This window comes from Myxine glutinosa, chromosome 12 (genome assembly GCF_964187855.1).
Source record: "Myxine glutinosa chromosome 12, kmMyxGlut1.1, whole genome shotgun sequence".
Taxonomy (NCBI): Eukaryota; Metazoa; Chordata; class Myxini; order Myxiniformes; family Myxinidae; genus Myxine; species Myxine glutinosa.
The window spans coordinates 86885865-86906958 of NC_136272.1; the positions used below are offsets into that span (position 1 = coordinate 86885865).

Consider the following 21094-nt stretch of genomic DNA (forward strand, 5'->3'; position numbering starts at 1 on the left):
GTATTTATCATCATCCCAATGTCTGTTCGTTGAAATCAATGATCTGAAATTGAACCATTAAGATCCACAATTTTACATCAAAAAATGGATCAATTCGCATGATATGTCAAAATACATAATGTTTTTTTCATCTGATGACATTTAAAATATATTTAACATAATCCTTGACCCTGAAAACATAGGTCTAGACATCATTTTCATGAAATTATCATGAATAGTTTTGGAGATATTGAAGAAAGTATCATTTCCAGTAATGGCCGCCTTAATTTGCATATAAAAAAATTTCCCCGAGGTTGTCCGGAGGACAACCAAGCTGAAATACTTTATTAACCCCATGGGATGACAAATCCATCAAAAAACCTTATACTATAAAACATTTCTAGGTACCCCTCTCTGGCAACTCGACTACAGGGAGAGAGAGAACGAACAAATGTGGCTGCTCGCTACAAAGCCAGCAAGAGAGAGAGAAAAATGTGACCTTTACCCTTACACCCTTTAAGCATTCTATGCCCCTTAAGAACAGAGAGAGAGAAAATGGCGGTCGTTTTTGCTTTTTCTTCTTCCGTTCTCAAAGGTCCCCTCTGACATCACGCTCGCTCCAATCACCGAGCGCCGTCAAATCGTCCCAACCAATCATCCTTCGGGGCGTGCCCTCATGGCCATTCTTGACACCCATCGAGAATGTTCGGCTGGGCAGGGTGGTAATGTCCGGGTACTGTCGGCGATTATGGTGTGGTTGTGGCAATGTGCCGATTGCACGGCTTGCCGAGTGAATCTTATAAGAAGAAAGGGAAAAATCACAAGGGCAATTACACACTGGGAATTTATCCTTATGCCCTACCTAATCAGCATAGCTCCACCCCTCGCTCCACCCCTCGCATGGAGACACATAACGCTTACTTAGATCAGCCCTGACTTAGATTCATGAAGGTTCTTCTTCGGGGCACGCTAATCTATACAATTCTATCTCGACAATGGTATTTCATTACCTACCCCCACACATGTAACACAGCCAACTCCCACCTCCCAACCCCCCTCCCCTCCCCCCCATGGAAACGTAGCTCCTGCAAGGTTCAATGCAGGCATTACCAGTCCAGCCTTAACACTTACCGACTCACACTTAATTAGCATATTGAATAAATGAGGAGGGGCTTTGGGAAGTGAGCCACAGCTAACTTACCTGTTCTCTTTTGCATTCTACACCCCTTAAGCAACAATTCACATATGTACAAATCTTGGAATCCTCGCTCCTAACTCATGGGATGGGAAGAAAAAGGTCAAACACAAACTCTACCTTAACCACAAAACCTTAATAAAATTCAAAAACATTTGTACAAACCCTGTGTCCCTCTAAAGGCCACATCCCACAGTGGATGCCACAAGACCCAACGTTACCTGCGGAGCCATCCCAATTTACCCAAATTTCTGCAGGCCCTATCCTGATAGTACAGGTGAGTCACATGCATTAGTGGATCCTCCCCCATTCACTCACACAAACCCCAATAATCAGTCACACACATTTCAACCCCACAGCAAGACCATGGCTTAAATGTCATTACACACATGTGTGATCCTCAATTAGGCAGCAGGGAGGTGCCATACACGCAAGATGTTGGGGGCGCTTCAGGCTGTAGTGCCCGCGGTCCAAAAAGCAAGTGCCCGACTTGTGACTTCTTCCCCCTCCCCTCCCCACACTCCCCTTCAACTCTCGGCCCCATGACAGCCAAACAGCTCCTTAGCTGTCGTCCCACCAGCAAGGTTCTCCCCATCAGGCTCCTTCGGCCTCAGGCCCTCATAGCCTCAGGGTCGCCAGGGGTCTCCATACCCTCAGGTCGCCCAAGCAGACCCCCCTCCAATGGGTTTCCAATTTCCAGACACCAACGGTGCCAGGTACAAATTACCTCGGGGGGGGGGGGGGGGGGGGGCAGTCACCGCTCCTCCAGAGCTTAATCCGTACCTGCGGACACACACACCTTCTCCACCCCCAAAATCCACAATGTCAATCCCTTCCCCGTTGCCATTCAATTCTCAGCACAGCATTACAAGAATGGTCATTGTGTTCCTACTCTGCCATGGCCTGCTTGCTTACATGTGAAATCCCCATTCACATTCACTCTTCAATCACAGCCCAATCATTTCTTACGACCACACACACAAAAAAAAACTTTTACACATAAACAAACACCACCCACAAGACTCTTTGTGGCACACACTCTGATCCCCTCACCAACCATGCCGTCACTCTTGCCCGCCCCCATTCCAAATTACTCATGTCCCAATTTATGAGCAAGTACCGAACACTCGGGACAGTACACATCAAGGCACCTTACCTTTAGTGCAGGTAGTCACAGGTTGGTCAGGTCCAAGGATGTCATTCACCCCGCCGAATTCCAAATTTATCCCATGGGGCCAATCAATTTCCACAAATTTCCCTTTTTTCCGGCTGTACTGGCAAGCGTGTGGATCCACCTCCTCTGGTCACCTCAACTACACTACTACACTTGGCTACAACAGCTCTGCCCCTCTATCGTGCTAGGGCTATCGGATGAGTTGAGCAGCCGAACCGACAACATGGCCCACGAGTGTCCACAAGTGTCCAACCACCATCCATCGTTCGGCCCCCTGCGAGGACCACGGAACCACTAGCCCAAGCTGGCCAATGTGGTGAGCACCTGCCGCCAACTCTGCCATTCCCAAGGCCACGGACCTGACGGACACGGTCACAGTGCGTGGCATCCCCCAGCCACGTCCCCTGCACCTCTCCCATCCCCCAGTCCAACTACTTGCAGCCCCTCAGTGCCCAACCACATGTGACCTCGCCCAAGGTCTAGTTGGCAGTCGTGCTCAACCAAGAAACTCAATCTCAGCAGACATGGCCGCACACCACCGCCACCCATAGCACCACATTGACCTCCAGACTGCCCAACTCCATCCTTACAACCCAATATTGCCACCATCGCCCCCATAGCCAGTTGAAGGCTGTGTCCTGCTACTCCATTCATTTTGTCCCAGCCTCCAACACATTGGTCTAACACACTCAGATTAATGATGGTGTCACTGGCCCCAGTGTCCACCCTGGTCTCACAAAACTCACCATAAATTTTACATCTAACCCTCAAATTACCAGTGCCAATTTTTCCACATTTCACTATTTTCACCAAAGAAGGGTGCTTCTCCATACACTTGCCAGGCGAACATGACCCATTCCAATTCCATGGCATGGCCTGTATGCTCATGGCGTATATGTCCCATATGCTCGACTCATTCCAATTTATATCTGATTGATCCCATGGCTCTCTTCCCAAGCTGAGAGTCCACAAATCACAGCGGAACATCTGTGGAAGACCATGCTCATACCATCATGTTCCACAGATGCCCCAATGGTTGTCAGGTGGGCTATACCGTTCCTGTCCATGTGGTTCGACCTGCAACCATAGACCAGTACAGCATGGCAGGTCACCACATGCTGGCTGTCCCAAAGTCTCAGGGAGAGGCTGCCAGGCCGCATGCCCGGGCGGTCACCACATCGGGCCCATAGTGGCCGTCCGTGGTGCTGCCACCAAAGCGTGGCCCACACACCTCCCCCTAGTGGTCTTCATGACACACCATACCAGGTGCCTGTGAGAAACCACCTGGACCCCCAGAGGTCTCAACCCCTTCCAGGGTCCGGCGACCCTGCCGGCCCAAGACACTCACTCGGGTGGTGCCCCAATGGATCAGGGACACCACTCTCCACCAGACTCCTCGTGGGGCCCGGGTCATACCATGACACCCAGGGTCGGACCCCAAGTCCAAATCTCGCCAGCGCAGCCCCCCAGCTGGCTGGCATAAACCAATTTTGAAAGGGGCAAATTTTACACTAGGCCGTCCCCAATGACTTCCCTTGGTCCGAATTCCATAGCCCGGGGACCACCTCCCACCAAGGCTGTTCCAAATTAATTTCCCATTTTAATTTGAGTTTAAATTTAATTTTAATTTAGGAATTGAAGTATTCGTTGACCTTTCACATGTGAAAATAATGCAGTCGAGGAAATTTTGGCATCCTGGCTAAACTCTCTGCCTATGGCATCCAAGATCAAGTCCACACATGGCCAACTGACTACCTTTACTCTCTCGACCACACTTCCTCTCGTAAAGTCACCAACGTGTGGCTCTCAATTGAATCCTTTCATTTTTAGGGGGGTAGGCAGGTAGAGTGGCAGCCCGAGGCCTCCAACTCAGCTGAAAAGGTTACCAATTTTGGCGATCACCACAATGTCTGTTGGATACTCTATTTTGAGGAACTGAACGTCTGCCGGGTACTGATTGGAAGCTCTGCCCGTGAAAGGAACTGGGAAGGGTCTCAGAAATTGTGCTAGATCAGCTGAAATAGTTACCCACTGAAACATCATCACGTCGCAAGTGCACCATCTCTTATACACTGGTACACCACTGACAGACAGATTCATTGGTGGAAGGGTCCTGACAGACACTCTTAAGGGGTGCTCAGAAATGCACAAGATCAGATAATCGAGTTACAGATTGGAACCTACCTCATCATGCACTCCACAACGTTTCAATACTGACATAACATGTGACAGACATTTCTGCAATGGGAGATCAATGGGAGGTCAATACAATAGAGCCTAGGGCCTTAGGTTTAGGCCTCTGGTGTAAATTTGAAAACCAAACGTGTCTTCTATCATGAAAGAAAAGTAAGTTTTGAGAAAAGAAAGGAACGCTTTTATTACAACCCATGCAGAGGAAACGAGGTAATGCATATTATTTATGGGTGTGATCGAGGCAGCGGCCTATTGCCTATACATCACCCAAAGTAAGAATTCATATGATTAAGAGGACTGCTGAGTTTATGTACATTTAAAAACTGAGCAACGCATCGTCTATCATGAAAGAATGATACGTTTTGATTACAACCCTTGCAGAGGAAAGAAAAATCATCATAATAAATATTTGAATTTTTAAATAAAAACTCTAACCTGCCCCTTTCACATATTTTTATGCAGAACTCCAGTGAAAAAGGTGGAAGGTTGCTGCACATAATGTCGGTTTTCACCCGGGATTTGAAGGTTGAGTATAGTGTGCAAATACAGGATTTATAAACAAACTATATTTCACATTTGCATTGACATGTTATATGAATTAAATAAGTTGTTCAACAAAACATTATTTGTGGATCTGCAGAAATGCCATTACTCATCTCGGAAAACTCTACGTGCAACATCCAACTAGAGATCTGCCAGCGCAAGGTCGCACAAGATCTGCCAGCAACTCTCTTATGGTTAAATTTCCAAAATCAAGCCTCTCTGCTCACCTTCACTCTTTCATTCCTCTTTTCTCCCGCCTCTGGAACAAACTCCCTCACTCTCTTCAATCCCACTCCTCCCCCCAGGTCTTTAAAACAGCTGTTCTCTTCAATCCCACCACCATGTCTTATCTTCCCCATTCAAAACCTTGATCTTTTCTACCCCGGTTAATTCACCCCAGATCTACTTTTTTGAAATACCGACTTCTTTCCTGGAAGTCCGAGCAGTGTCCATGTGTTTTTTTTTACCTCTCCCACCCCCCCCCCCCCTTTCCATGCCTCCTTCCCCCAAGCCCTCTCCCTCCCACAGATCTCCCGATGTCCCGGCTCTTCATCTTGTCTCCCGCTCCCTTTATCATATGTTTTATGTTTTATGTGTCAGTTTGTCTTCTTGTGATCAATGTTAGCTCTTACACGAGCCTCGACCTTGTATACAAAAAAAACAAAAAAAACTCAACAAGTCCAAATGCCATCCATATATGTATGTGCCCTCAGGTTTCCCACGGGTGCTGGCCTATTAGTATATATAAAGGGTGAATCCTTACGTTAATTCACGGACCGGTGTTTGTTTGTCATGCTACTCCTCCTATAGTTCTGGACTGATTACATCCAGACGTCCTACATAGGATCAGCATGACCCCAATTAATGTATAGGGATGTTGTCGGTGGTATTGGGGGCAGGAGAGGGGTGGACAAAAAATTTCCACGTAAATGTGTATCTGTGTATCATGTCGTGCCTCCTCCAGGTGGGAGAGGGTATTACAAGTCCCACACTTTACAGTACAGTTTTTTTCTGTCCCCACGTTTTCTCAGGCAGTGAGGTGTTTTGAATTATAATCAGGAGGCATGTTTTTGCGTCGTGCATGTAACCCAGGGTTTTTTTGGGGTAGAGCGATTGAGGGAGCTGTCAGTTGCCTATACACTGCCTCAAATAAAGGTACATCTCAGAAGATTGTGTTGCAAGCTTAGAACAAAACTGCCCATAGGACGGTTACTTTGGTGGTCATACAATAATGTATAAACACTTCAAAGTGCTGTATTTCTTCGACGTCATGATTAATTTGTATTGTAGCGGTTGCCACGGAACATACACAATCGCCTTACACCGGCAAAAGACGCAATCAGGGAGCGATCGCCGGGCCGAGCTTGCCCAGGCCGCCCGGACATGCCCAGACGCGCCTTCCCCGGGCATGCCCGGACTCGCCTTTCCCGGGCTCACCAGGCCCGTCCGGCCACACCCAGTCTCGCCGTTCCCGGGAATGTCCAGACTCGCCCAGGTCTCCCGGACACGCCCAGTCGCGCCTTTTAAGGGCAAACGCTCCGGCATGAGATATTCGAGTGCTTGTATATAATGCCGCCCGATAAACGGGCTTTTGAGTTTTACCCGAGTTGATTTGATGCAATTAAGAAACTCGGACGAATTCCAGCTTTTTGTCGCGTCCATTCTTTCGATTCGAGTTGGAGCACAGCTCCTTCATTGGTGACCTACCGACATGGACACGGCAGTTGCCCTCAAACTGCCTACCTTCTGGGAGGCTCACGCGGCGGTTTGGTTCGCCCAGGCGGACTCCCAGTTCGCCCTGCGAGGCATCACCGCCGACGACACCCGCTTCCATCATGTGGTAGCAGCACTCGGCTCAGCCACCGCGGCCCGCACCCTCAGCTTCCTCCAGCACCCGCCAGCCGCTGACAAGTACGGCGCGATCAAGAAGCTCCTCCTCGACGCTTTCGCCCTCTCATCGGCGGAACGTGCACGGCGCCTGCTCGACCTGCCCGAGCTCGGCGACACGTGCCCGTCCGAGCGAATGGATTACATGCTCTCGTTGCTCGGGGAGCATGCCCCGGATTTTCTTTTTCAAGAGCTGTTCCTCCATCAGCTGCCTAGCCAGGTACGCCTCGCCCTGGCAAGCACGCAGATCACGGATCCCCGCGCCCTCGCCAGGGAAGCCGACAAGATCTCCTCGGCAGGCCAACGCATCGGGGCAGCGACCTGGAGCCTGCCGCCATCCGAAGCAGCACCCGAGCACCCGGCACGGTCGGCGGCCGAACTGCCGGCACAATTGGCGGCCGCTACGCCGCGCCGACCGCCTCCAACACGACGACCGGGGCCTCCACCTGACCAGGAGTGGTGTTACTACCATGCCAGGTTCGGACAAAAGGCCCGGACATGCCGACCCCCGTGCACTTTCGGCAAGTCGGGAAACGGCCGGGCCGGCGTTCATTACCAGCCATGAGCGCCGGCCACACGGGCAACTTACTTTTTATCAGGGACAAAGCGTCCAGACGGCGCTTCCTGTGTGACACCGGCGCCCAACTGAGCGTCATACCCGCCTCCGATCAGGACAGACAGTCCGCGGTTTGCGGCCCCTCCTTGGTGGCGGCCAATGGATCGGCCATCCGCACCTTCGGCCCGCGCAACGTCACCCTCTGCTTCGGCAGCCAGTGCTTTAATTGGACTTTTGTGACCGCAAGCGTGCCCATGGCTCTGCTGGGCGCCGACTTCCTCTGCGCACACGGGCTGCTGGTTGACGTCAAACGGTGTCGCCTCGTCAACGCCGAGACCTTCAGCTCCCTGGCATGCACGTTGAGCAGCTCCGTGCCGACCGAGCTAACATGCGCCCTCCCGGCGGCGAACGAGTTTGCTCGCCTGCTCGCGGAGTTCCCGGCCCTCACGCGGCCTACGTTTTCGGCCGTCGCGGTACGACATGGTATCGAGCACCACATACCAACGACGGGCCCGCAGGTCTACGCCAGAGCCCGCCGCCTCGACCCAGCCAAGCTTGCCGTGGCCAAAGCCGAGTTCGACCCTTTGGAACACCTCGGCATCGTGCGGCGCTCCGATAGCACGTGGGCTTCGCCACTACACATCGTACCGAAGCCGGGGGGCGGCTGACGCCCATGTGGCGACTACCGCCGCCTCAACGACGTTACCACCCCCGACAGGTATCCGATCCCGCACATTCAAGACTTCTCCGCCCGTTTGGCAGGACGGGTCATTTTTTCGAAGATCAATTTGATACGGGGATATCACCAGGTACCTGTCAGGCCGGCCGACCTCCCAAAAACGGCCGTCATCACGCCGTTCGGCTTATTCGAATTCCTTCGAATGCCATTTGGCCTCAAGAACGCGGCTCAGGCGTTCCAGCGCTTGATGGACAGCGTGCTGCGCGACCTGCCGTTCCTCTTCGTCTACCTGGACGACATCCTCGTCGCCAGCGCGTCCCGGGCCGAGCACCTCCTCCACCTCCGAACACTGTTCGGGCACCTCAGCGAGCATGGCCTAATCGTCAACCCGGCCAAATGCCACTTCGGCACGACGGCCGTTGACTTTTTGGGCCACCACATCACCAATAACGGGGCCGTGCCGCTGCCTACCAAGGTCGAGGCCATCACCGCGTTTCCGCGTCCCCGCTCCATCAATTCCCTGCAGGAGTTCCTCGGAATGGTGAATTTCTATCACCGCTTCGTGCCCCGCGCTGCTCAGCTCATGCGGCCCCTCTACGAAGCCCTCCGGGGCAAGCCGGCCAAACACGACGTCATCTGGTCTGCAGCCATGGACGCGGCATTTACAAGCTCAAAGCGGGCCCTCGCCGACGCAACACTGCTCGCTCACCCGGTGCTCAACGCTCCCATCGCCCTCACCACGGATGCCTCCGACTACGCGGTGGGCGCCGTACATGAGCAATGGGTGAACGGGGTTTGGCAGCCACTCGCTTTTTTCAGCCGGCAACTCCGGCCGAACGAGCTCAAATATAGCACGTTTGACCGCGAGCTCCTCGGTCTACACCTGGCGGTTCGCCATTTCCGCCACCTCCTGGAGGGCCGACCCTTCACGGCTTTCGTCGACCACAAGCCGTTGGTTTACGCAATGGCCAAAGTCATGGAGCCGTGGTCGGCCCGCCAGCAGCGCCACCTCTCCGCCGTGTCGGAGTTTACCACGGACATCCGGCACGTCGCCGGCAAAGACAACGCCGTGGCCGACTGTCTTTCTTGGGCCAGCGCGAACGCGGTCCACCTCGGCGTGGACTTCGCGCTTATGGCGGCTGACCAGACCACCGACACCATGGTGCAAGCCCTCCGGGCGGCGGACACAGGCCTCCGCCTGGCCGACGTCCCCTTCGCGGACACTGTCCTGCTCTGCGACGTCTCCCAAGGCCAGCCTCGCCCCATCGTGCCCGTTACCTGGCAACGCCGCATCTTCGCCTCCCTCCACGGCCTTTCCCACCTGGGCCGGAAAGCTTCCCAGAAGCTGGTGTCGGCGCGATTCGTCTCGCATGGCCTTCGACGGGATGTCCGCGATTGGACCAGCACCTGCACAGCCTGCCAACAGGCCAAGGTCCACCGACACACCCAGGCCCCGCTGGCACCTTTCACCATGCCTGAACGGCGTTTCGACCACGTCAACGTGGACCTGGTGGGCCCCCTCCCCCCATCACGGGGTTTCACACACCTGCTCACCATGGTGGACAGGACCACCAAGTGGCCGGAGGTCGTTCCCCTCGTCTCCACCACCACCGCCGACGTGGCGCAGGCTTTCATCGCCACCTGGGTCGCCCGTTTCGGTGCACCGGCGGACATCTCTTCGGACCGCGGGCCGCAGTTCACCTCTGAGCTGTGGGGCGCGGTCGCCCGCAACCTGGGGGTCAGGCTCCATCGTACCACGGCCTACCACCCCCAAGCCAACGGGTTGTGCGAGCGGTTCCACCGCTCCATGAAGGCCGTGCTCTTGGCCGGCCTTCAGGACGGCGGCTGGGCCGACCGGCTGCCGTGGGTCCTTTTTGGGCCTCCGCACGGCCCCCAAGGAGGACCTCCGGGTGTCCACCGCCGAGCTTGTCTACGGCCAGCCGCTACGCGTCCCGGGCGAATTCGTGCCCGACGCTACCAGTCCCTGGTCCGCAGCTCGCCAGCGCTCGGACCTCCAGGAGACCGCCCAACGGTTTGCCCCCGTGCCAACGTCCCACCATGGTGACCCCCAGTCCTACGTCCCCCCAGCGCTTCGCACAGCGGAGTACGTTTTTGTGCGTCATAACGCACACCGGGGGCCACTCAGGCCGCCGTACGACCGACCCTTCCGGGTCCTGCAACGGGACGACAAGTCCTTCGTCATCGACGTCGGCGGCAGGTCGGACCGGATTTCGGTGGACCGCCTCAAGCCGGCGCACATGGACATCGACCAACCACCTCGGTTGGCCCTTCCTCCGCGGCGAGGCCGCCCCCCGTCCACGGTGCCTCCTGCTCGACCACCCACCCCCACACCGGACCCCCCCCCCCCCCACGACCCTCCAGGGGTCGCTTCGGCCGGGTCATCAGGACCCCCCTTAAATTGACCCTGCTGGTGCAAGTCGATTCTGGGGGGGCGCATGTAGCGGTTGCCGCTGAACATACACAATCGCCTTACACCGGCCAAAGACACAACCAGGGAGTGATCGCCGGGCCGAGCTTGCCCAGGCCGCCCGGACATGCCCAGACGCGCCTTCCCCGGGCATGCCCGGACTCGCCTTTCCCGGGCTCGCCCGGCCCGTCCGGCGACACCCAGTCTCGCCGTTCCCGGGCATGTCCAGGCACGCCCGGCCCATCCGGCGACACCCAGTCTCGCCGTTCCCGGGTATGTCCAGACTCGCCCAGGTCTCCCGGACACGCCCAGTTGCGCCTTTTCAGGGCAAACGCTCCGGCATGAGATATTCGAGTGCTTGTATATAATGCCGCCCGATAAACGGGCTTTTGAGTTTTACCCGAGTTGATTTGATGCAATAAAGAAACTCGGACGAATTCCAGCTTTTTGTCGCGTCCATTCTTTCGATTCGAGTTGGAGCACAGCTCCTTCAGTATGACAATTTCTACATAATATAGTTAAGGCAACCACTTAACATTCCTATTTTTTTGCAGAGCTGTTTTGTACAATCACTTGCAGAGCCGCATTCTTTCAAAAGCAGGAAAGCCACAAGATTGTCTAGAGGTGTGGACAGCACAAAACAAAACGGGATTTGGTGGTGGTAAGGAAGTGAGAATTGTGGTGGGTTAAGGATCGCAAGGCAGTGGTGGGAGAGCATGTTACCACCCAGCACAAGCCTGTGGTGTTTGTGGTGAGGCTGAAGAAAAGGACTGAGGTTAAGAGCAGGGGTCGGAAGGTTATTAGGTGGGGGGAGTGGAGGGGAAACATCGCCGTAGAGCACAAGGAGAGGGTGAGGGCCAGGTATGGTAGAGGGAGGAAGTAGCGAAGGTAGTTGGTGAGAAGAAGGAGGTTTGGAAGAGGACAGAGAAGATCAAGGACAGAGGGGGTAGCCAAATGTGGGGTTGCTGCACCTGTATGGGCAGAAGAAGAAGGCAGCAAGGAGAGCTGTGGTTAAGGCGAGGAATGATAGGGAAGATGAGGTGTTCAACAAGATGGAAGAGGATGGTGGGAGGAAGATGATCTATAAATTGGCTCGTGACAGGGATGAGGATAGCAAGGATATGAAGGAGGTGGTGGTGATTAAGGATGGTGGTGCGACGCTAGTGACAGAGAGGGGCGCGGTATTGAAGGTGTGGGAAGGATATTTCGGGTAGCTATTGATCCGGGAAGGAAGCAATGGCGAGCTGGAGCTAACGAGAGGAAAGTGGAGAGTGGTGGAGAACATGGAAAAGGAAGTGCAGACGACATTGAAGAGGATGAAAAAGGGAAGGGCACCAGGCATTGACGAGGTGTGTACAGAGATGATAATTGCAGCAGGAGAAGTAAGTCGGGGTCAGGTGGACAAAGAGGTTGTTGAATGTATGTATAAGAAAGGGTTAAATTCCGGAGGATTGGAGGGCAGGGTTAATTGTGCTGATATGGAAGGGGAAGGGGTTGTTCAAGATCCGGGGAAATACAGGGGTATTACGCTCCTTTGTCATCTCATGAAGGTGCTGGAGAGGGTTCCAGACAGGAGGACAAGGAAGAGTGTGGAGAAAGAGATTGGAGAAGAGCAGCAGGGGATTAGAAATGATGGGGAAATCTCAGATGGGATGTTCGTGCTGAGACAGCTGGTAGGGAGGAGGTTGGTGGTACAAGGTGAAATGGCATTGGGATTTGTGGATCTGGAGAAGGCCGACAACACTGTTCCAAGAGAGATGTTGATGGCGACACTGAGATGGATGGGAATGCCGGAAGCAGAAGCTTGGTTGGTGGAAGGGATGTACAAGGGAACGAAGGGAAGAGTTTTGGTTGGTCCTGGGATGTTGGATGAGTTCACTGTGAACATCGGTTTGAGGCAGTGAAGCGCTCCCAGCCCACTCCTTGGTGATGGAGCTGGTAAGCAGGAAGGTAAACATGAAAGATATTCTGGGGAGGCTATTGTATGTGGACGATCTGGTTGTTGTGGTGGAGAGTGGGTGGGAAATGGAGGAAGTACTGGAGGAGTGGAAGGAGGCATTTGAGAAATATGGGCTGAAAATGAACATGGAGAAGACAGAAGTGATGTGGATTGGGCAGTAGAGAAATTAAATGAATATCAGGTTAGAGTGGAAGGAGATCAGACAAAGAAATCGGTTTGAGTATCATCTGTGGGGAACAGTGATTGGGGATGGTGAGGCAGTGGTGCGTAGGAGGTTTTCAGGTGGGTACAAATGCGTGGAGGAGGGTGATGGGAGTAATGGCAGGCAAATATTTCAAGGTGATTCAAAGGGAAGATTCTGATGTCATGTGTAATGCCGGCCTACCTTTACGGTTTGGAGACAGTGGCACTGACAGAGAGGCAACACCAGAGGCTGCAGTTTTGTGAGAACAACTGGGTGAAGAGGATTGTGAGAGTGAAGAGAGTGGATAGAAGGAGAACGGATGAACTGAGGGGGGAGTTTCGTGTGCAGATGAGCTTGAAGGGGAGATTGGTGAAATGCCGGCTGAGATGGGTTTGGGGAAGAAAGAATGGCAAAGAGAGCGGGTAGGTTGAAGGAATCCCATCCACTTTCTGAATAATCCTCTCCAAGAAGTTCTGTCACTCAAGCTTTTGGGTCTCACTATCTGCCATGATCTTTCCTGGGAAAACCACATTTCAAATCTGGCCTCCAAAGCCAGTCGCCGACTGGGCATCCTCCGTCATGCGAAGTCCTTTCATGGCACACCTGAGCTCCTCACCACATACAAGGCTTTCATCCACAGCTCAATGGAATACTGCTCTCCCCTCTGGGCTGGTGCTCCTGCCTCACACCTAGCTCGGCTTCACGCTGTTGAAACCAAAGCGTTCAGAATCATTGGAATCTCCCGCGATGAAGCTAACTCCAAGGGCCTTTCACTTACTCACCACAGGCAGGTTGGTGGTCTTTCCGTCTTCTACCGACTCCTCTCTGGCCTTGCTCCCCCAGCTCTCTCTGGGCTCTGTCCCCCAAATATTCCTACAGGTCGCACAAGATCTGCCTGCAACCCTCTTATGGTTAAACTGCCAAAATCAAGACTCTCTGCTCACCTTCACTCTTTCATTCCTCTTTTCTCCCGCCTCTGGAACAAACTCCCTCACTCTCTTCAATCCCACTCCTCCCTCCAGGTCTTTAAAACAGCTGTTCACCACCATCTGTTATCTTCCCCCATCCAAAACCTTGATCTTTTCTACCCCCGTTAATTCACCCCAAATCCACTTTTTTGAAATACCAACTGCTTTCCTGGAAGTCCTTGGTGTGCTTGTGTTATATACTTCTCCCACCCCCCCCCCCCCCCTTTCCACGCCTCCTCCCCCGAAGCCCTCTCCCTCCTACAGATCTCCCGATGTCCCTACTCTCAAATGTTGTGTTTGTGTGCTTCCCCTTCTCTCCCCATCTTGTCTACCGCTCCCCTTTTTATATACTTTGTTTGTCTGTTTGATTTGTTTGTGTGATAAATGTTAGCTCTTTCACGAGCCTCGATTCTGTATACAAAAAAAAAAAAAAAAAAAAAATGAGGTAGGAGGAAATGAGGCAGACCACGGTTGGGATGGGAGGATTGTGTGAGGAGGGATATCAGTAAGGTAGGAGTGGTTGGAGGGTAGAGAGAGTTGGCTGCGGACAGAGAGGAGTGGAGGAGTATTGTAGTCAAAGCACGGTAGAAGCTTGGTACCATTCGACTTCACCCCGTGTAAAGGGAAGAGGAGAAGACCAACAACTGTTGTTGATAACTTGCTGATTTCATCGGATTTTTCATTGGATCCCTGATTGATCGAAATGGAAAATAATCAACTCACACTTGAGCAGAGGGAAAACATCTGAAAGTGTTTATAAATTATTCTGATTCACCCTATATAGATTTATCTCTGAGTCATTGGAAAGGTTAACCTCCCTCCTGGAACATCATGTACTTGCCTTCCTTCATTTTTAGAGACAAGCATGAGGCCCCATTGAATATATCTGAATGTTGTATTTCCTTTTTTCAAAAACTGAATAAGACTCTTTTAATTGAGCCAGTCTCCATTGTGATGTCACGTGATGCTTTTCCAAGTACATAATGACTGAACAAGACAGGAATTTACTGAAGTTGTCTTCTCTTGTAAACCTCACCTGGAGGGTGGGTGGAGTTTGTGCATTTCTTGCTGAATAAGGTATACTGTAAGGAGATATGTGTGGTGTGTATATATACTGTAGGTAATGGATGTTTGTGTGGTGTGAGCCGAAGAGGGTCTAACTGGTCGAAAGGTCTACAGGTCCAAATGGTCTAAGGTGTCTTTGGGCCGAAAGTGTATGTTCCAAAAGTAGTTTAGCCAGTTGGTTATGTTGGGTGGTTTGGTTATTTTGGGTGGATTGGTTATATTGAGTGGTTTGGTTATATCTGGGTGGTTTGGTTATCTCTCGGTGGATTGGTTATATTTTGTGTTTGGTGGTGTTGTTTGGTTTGGTTATCTCTGGGTGGTTTGGTTATGTTGGGTGGATTGGTTATATTGAGTGGTTTGGTTATCTCTGGGTGGTTTGGTTATATTGAGTGGTTTGGTTATATCTGGGTGGTTTGGTTATCTCTCGGTGGATTGGTTATATTGAGTGGTTTGGTTATATCTGGGTGGTTTGGTTATCTCTCGGTGGATTGGTTATATTGTGTGGTTTGGTGGTGTTGTTTGGTTTGGTTATCTCTGAGTGGTTTGGTTATGTTGGGTGGATTGGTTATATTTAGTGGTTTGGTTATCTCTGGGTGGTTTGGTTATGTTGGGTGGTTTGGTTATCACTGGGTGGTTTGGTTATAGTGGGTGGTTGGGTTATAGTGGGTGGTTTGGTTATAGTGGGTGCTTTGGTTATCTCTGGGTGGTTTGGTTATCGTGGGTGGTTTGGTTATCACTGGGTGGTTTGGTTATAGTGGGTGGTTTGGTTATCGTGGGTGGTTTGGTTATCACTGGGTGGTTTGGTTATATTGAGTGGTTTGGTTATCTCTGGGTGGTTTGGTTATGTTGGGTGGTTTGGTTATATTGAGTGGTTTGGTTATGGTGGGTGGTTTGGTTATAGTGGGTGGTTTGGTTATATTGAGTGGTTTGGTTATAGTGGGTGGTTTGGTTATGTTGGGTGGTTTGGTTATAGTGGGTGGTTTGGTTATGTTGGGTGGTTTGGTTATAGTGGGTGGTTTGGTTATAGTGGGTGGTTTGGTTATAGTGGGTGGTTTGGTTATGTTGGGTGGTTTGGTTATAGTGGGTGGTTTGGTTATGTTGGGTGGTTTGGTTATAGTGGGTGGTTTGGTTATGTTGGGTGGTTTGGTTATCACTGGGTGGTTTGGTTATAGTGGGTGGTTGGGTTATAGTGGGTGGTTTGGTTATAGTGGGTGGTTTGGTTATCTCTGGGTGGTTTGGTTATCGTGGGTGGTTTGGTTATCACTGGGTGGTTTGGTTATAGTGGGTGGTTTGGTTATATTGAGTGGTTTGGTTATCTCTGGGTGGTTTGGTTATATTGAGTGGTTTGGTTATCACTGGGTGGTTTGGTTATAGTGGGTGGTTTGGTTATATTGAGTGGTTTGGTTATCACTGGGTGGTTTGGTTATAGTGGGTGGTTTGGTTATATTGAGTGGTTTGGTTATCACTGGGTGGTTTAAAATGACACGACACCAAGGGTTCAGTTCTCAAGACCTCCGGAGGAGGTTATATTAGGGCGGAAGGTCAGATTACAACTACAAGAGGGACAGCATAGAAAGACAGGCACTTAGACACACTTATCTTATTCCCTGACAGACGACAGATAAACAGGACAAAAACTGACTCACACGGGGATTGATGGCAAGGAAAGCGGAATCGATGGCTCCAGGTGCACCTGGGCTCAGGGCAGGATCGACCCGGTCCGGTCTAGAGATGCGGGGAGGTCGCTCAGCGCTCGGAGGTGGTCGCGACTTGTCTTCTTCAGTCGGGGGCGCATCTCTCCTCACGTCCGGTAAGTGGCCGCGTATATCCGGCGGGGAGTGACACGCCCTCGGCTCGTTAGCTCCGCCCCAGATGGAATCGGCCCGTTGCTTCTCATTGGGTGCGTGCGGGGGGGGTTACCTGCTCCGCCCTTGACGAGGGGCTGACAGGGAGCCCCTTCGTGGTAACCCCGTCGGAGCGCATGGTCAATGGTGGCTAACCGAGCCGGTGTGAGGACGCACACTCCCCCGCGCCGCGCCGTTGTTGTAGTTGTTGTAGTTGTTGTTGTAGTTGTTGTTGTAGTTGTTGTAGTTGTTGTTGTAGTTGTTGTTGTAGTTGTTGTTTGGGGAAGAAGATGGGAGGAGGTATGGGAAGGTCCTAAACTCACTACTGGTGCCATATAATCACATTCTGGTGCAACGAAGAGTCAGAATTAATGGAAACGATTCCTTAACTGACATAGACTAAGAATAACTAGCAAGATGTCCGAAAGTTGTCTACGTGAGATGCGGTGGACCTGGGCACGACATTTAATGGGGGAAAAAGGGGAAGGTCGGTTCTACAGAGTGTTATTTACAGGCAATGGGACTAGGGAATGGGGGATTGGGGATAGTTGGGGAGTATTGGGGAAATAGGGGAGTATTTACAAGCGGATATTGAGGCCAAGTCCCATATCCGCAACATTGCACCCTTCTCTACCCTCGGGGCGTCCCGACCCGATAAATTTTTACCTATTTTAGTGTGGCACTCAGATGTAGTTCCCTCTACTATTAACTCTACCCTGAGTGCGACAGTTTTACAGATATTCACAAATGAGTAAATATGTCCCCCTGCGACGTTGCACCCTTCTCCTCACAGAAACACACCCACAGGATAACCGAATCCGGAAAGAATTCGCAAACTAAACATACAGCCGGTAGGGAGCATTATTTACAAGACTACGCTGATATTTACACTACGATCCAGGACCTGTTTTTGGAGGAACACATGCAGATGTTATGCATAGAGAGAGCACGCATGCCAGCATCGATACACCAACCCACGAGTGCTCTGTGGCCTATGGCCTTTAATAACGTGCAGAGCACCCTTTCCCAGCACCAAAAGCACCACCCCTGCACCAATCGGTGCAGTCACCATTGTTCAATGAATAAAAATAAATTCAACAACCCCTAACCCTGCAGGTGTCTCTTGCTCTTCGTGTGGTGCACTTGGTGTTCTGGCTTCTTTCAAAAATAAAGAAAGGCGCCAACCGCGTCCATTTCTGTATTGTGGCCTTCAGTGGTGTCAACTAAAAGTGGTTCACCTGTATGGCATAGGTGCCACGTTGACCCATAGGTCCATCCACGGGTGGTGCTTGGCCGCAAAAGAACTGCGGTCCATTGTGGGTGGCCACAAACATTGCGGTCCATATGGTGTATCGATCCAGGCAGCAAGCAGCGAAAGTGCAGGCCCACAACTGCGAAGCCAGCACCTCTCTCTCCTCTCTCTCTCTGCCCCAAAGCCAGATCCTCGGAGGTGGGAGACAAAAGAAATAGACAAGTGAGTAAGGTGGTAAGGGCGCAAAAGTGCACGCAATACAAGGTGATGCACACTGGGGGCACATGGGAACCAGGTGAGACAGGTACGTTCCTACCGTACGCCCCACCCCCCCCCCACCAGGTAACCTACATGGCCCCTCCCTTACCCCTTACTGTATCCACAAAACACAACACTACCCATAAACATCTACTTTACCAATCAACAAACATCCCTACTGTCTTCCCCGTTCCTCCCATAAACCAAATTCGTCTTCTCTCCCTCCTAACCAATCAAATTTGCCATTTTCAACTCTCATCAAAATTTGCCATCTCCAACTGAACATCAAAATTTGCCATTACCAATTCATCATCAGTCCCTCCTAAGGAGGGAGAGATGGAATCACCCCAATGTCTCATCCACGTCGTGATGCGTCTCACAAATCCTCACAGCAATTCTCATTTCCTGCACCAAAACAAAGAAAACACAGGTGTGGAGTCATCATCATCACCACAGGTAAGTGGCTGCGTATGGTGCGACAGGTTCATCAATCCTAACTATTTCCTAAATGACTTTAACAACTTTACATTACCCGGGGTCTTTCTCCGGCCAAACCATTGGCCCTCTTACACTATGGGTTCTAAAAACCAATTCCCATTGGCCAAACTGTGGTGCTTTTCAATTTGGGGTCTCACTCCCCCGATTCATCTCCCGGTGCCCTCGCACAATTTCTGGGCTGTGGCGTGTACCTCTCCCAGCGGGTCTACCCACCTGCACACCTCCACCACTGCAGTTGCCTCCGAGCTTACCTGCTCCTTACCCTAACCTAACTACCTGGGGAAGGCCCTCTGGCGCTCTCCCCACTCGGTGCCCTCTCTGGCACTGGGCTGCCTGATCCACACCCGGGATCCTCAGGCACCCACTCACAACTACCGGCTCCCAGAGCCCACCTGCGGCCTCACCTGGCCGACATCCTCACAGTGGTGGAGTGCCCAACCAACTACACACACTAACAGGCTACACGCCCAGCCATTTCCACAACACTAATGCACCCATCCACAATACCATTCTGTCACCCGCACCACAGATGCCAATATCCAACCACAATTTACCTGTACCCTCTACCTAACACTTACACTACCCGCCCCGGGTATCCGTGATGGGGGTCCACTCTTCCCCCATCCACACCTTCGCACCATGCACACCACTCCGTACCACTTACTCCAACTCTCTCCACACACCTGTACCTGCACACCTGTGCTCTCACACCTGGTGCCACCTGCACCCTTCTCTCCCCAAGCGCATTCGCGCTGATCCACAACACTCACTACTCACACACTGCTCCACACACCTGTCCAGTTGCACACCTGTGCAATCACACCTGTTCCATTCTCACACACACGGCATCATCTCAGCTAACTACTCCCTTCTGAAACTTGCGCTTCCCAGTCGTCCCTTTAAACTATTGCGCTCCCTCGTCATTATCATCCACACTAAACTACCTGCGTCCCCACTACAGGTATCAGTCACTACCTAACCTTATCGTCACCTAATGTCATCTTCTAGGGCCCTACACACATATAACCTAACCCACCCGGGCTAGTTTTCACTGCCATACACCCCATAAGCTATTGCTCCTTTGCCCCCCCTATGGGAAGGGGTGGCAGGGATGCCAGCCTTACCCACCGGGCCCATCGCTCACTACCAATTTTGCACATCAAATTTCGACAAATCAAAAATTTGCCAATCCTACTCATCATCTGCCAATCATTACTGCCAATCCTTTGCCAATCATCAAATTTTGTTTTTCTCTAATTTTGGGTCCAAAACACTAACCTCATCCCCCAGTCTACTCACTAATGCCTCTCGGTGCGCCAATTCCTGTCCAAAGCCCGGCTTCGTAAAGCCAAGCCATGAATGCGGGTTGTTCTGTGCCAGCGGCTGGATGCGTCCGGCACTCGGTGCAGAGACGGGGGCTTACCCGTGCCGAGATCCCACGCACCATCTCGGCACGGAGCCATCCAATGTCCCGCTCTCGACCTGCCGGCACGTCTCACCAAAAAGTGGTCGCCATGACGACCCTTTCTATCGGGCTGCCAGCTCCGCCTAGTGGAGCACGGACGCGGCCGTTCAAAGCGAGGCCCGGCACGCACCGAGGGCCCGCTTCGGCTAAAAGTCGACCTAACCTCTAACCTGGTTACCGTCGATGCTTCACCTGGGTTCTTACACGCATACGCTACCCCTTTCGTGCTCCTACATCCAGCCGTCTCCATGCTCCTCGTACCTTTCCTTACACACCCAGGTACTCTCATTCCACTCACAGCCTTGGTCACACACCTGACCACCGAACACTTTGGCACACATTCGTTGGTCGCACACCTCACCAACACACCTCTTCGCGCCCCCTCCTCTGTCACCTCCTCTGTGACAATCACAGGTGTGCTCTCATTCGCACACCCAACCACGTGCCTCACCACCAACTCCAGCGTGCATTCCCACTCACGCTCTACCATTCCAGGTGTGCATCCTTCCATCCCAGGTGTACATCCTCGCTCACCTGTCACAACCAACTCACTCTCCTTGTCACTCTCACTACTCTCACCTCCATTCTTGACAGCGCACTCACCCTTACTCTTGACAGCGCACTCTTTCCCCATGCACCCGTCCGTCACACACCTTTCTCGCGCACACTCCTGCGCACACTCTCCCGTCACACCCTCTGTAACACTTACCACACCGCGCTTCCATGTACCCCCTCGCACACGCGCTACGACCGACTCACTCTCGCCAGCACCCTCACTCCTTGGCACGCACTTTTTCCTCACACACCCCAGAGTCGGACTTTCTTGTACACCTCCTTTTTCGCACACCAGACCTGTCGCACACTTCACCCACGGCCTCTCACGAACACCCGGGTCCATCTCGACCCCCAAGCTTCTTAAATCCCCTGGCGCATCATACGCACGACCATATTGGTCACCACTTACAC

At 52.2% G+C, this 21094-nt stretch overlaps 2 protein-coding genes across 3 annotated transcripts in view; both read right to left on the reverse strand.

Annotated features, from left to right (window-relative positions):
• LOC137437582 (mRNA-decapping enzyme 1B) overlaps positions 1-18213 on the reverse strand; it is a 226631-nt gene extending 208418 nt beyond the window's left edge. Inside the window, exon 1 of the mRNA XM_078766066.1 lies at positions 17894-18213. Coding sequence (XP_078622192.1) covers positions 17894-17970 — 77 coding nt within the window. The 5' untranslated portion in view covers positions 17971-18213. The remainder of the gene's footprint in view (positions 1-17893) is intronic.
• The window catches only part of LOC137437575 (peptidoglycan-recognition protein SC2-like), a 66285-nt gene that overhangs the window by 2837 nt on the left and 42354 nt on the right, over positions 1-21094 (reverse strand). The gene's annotated exons all lie outside the window — the stretch shown is intronic.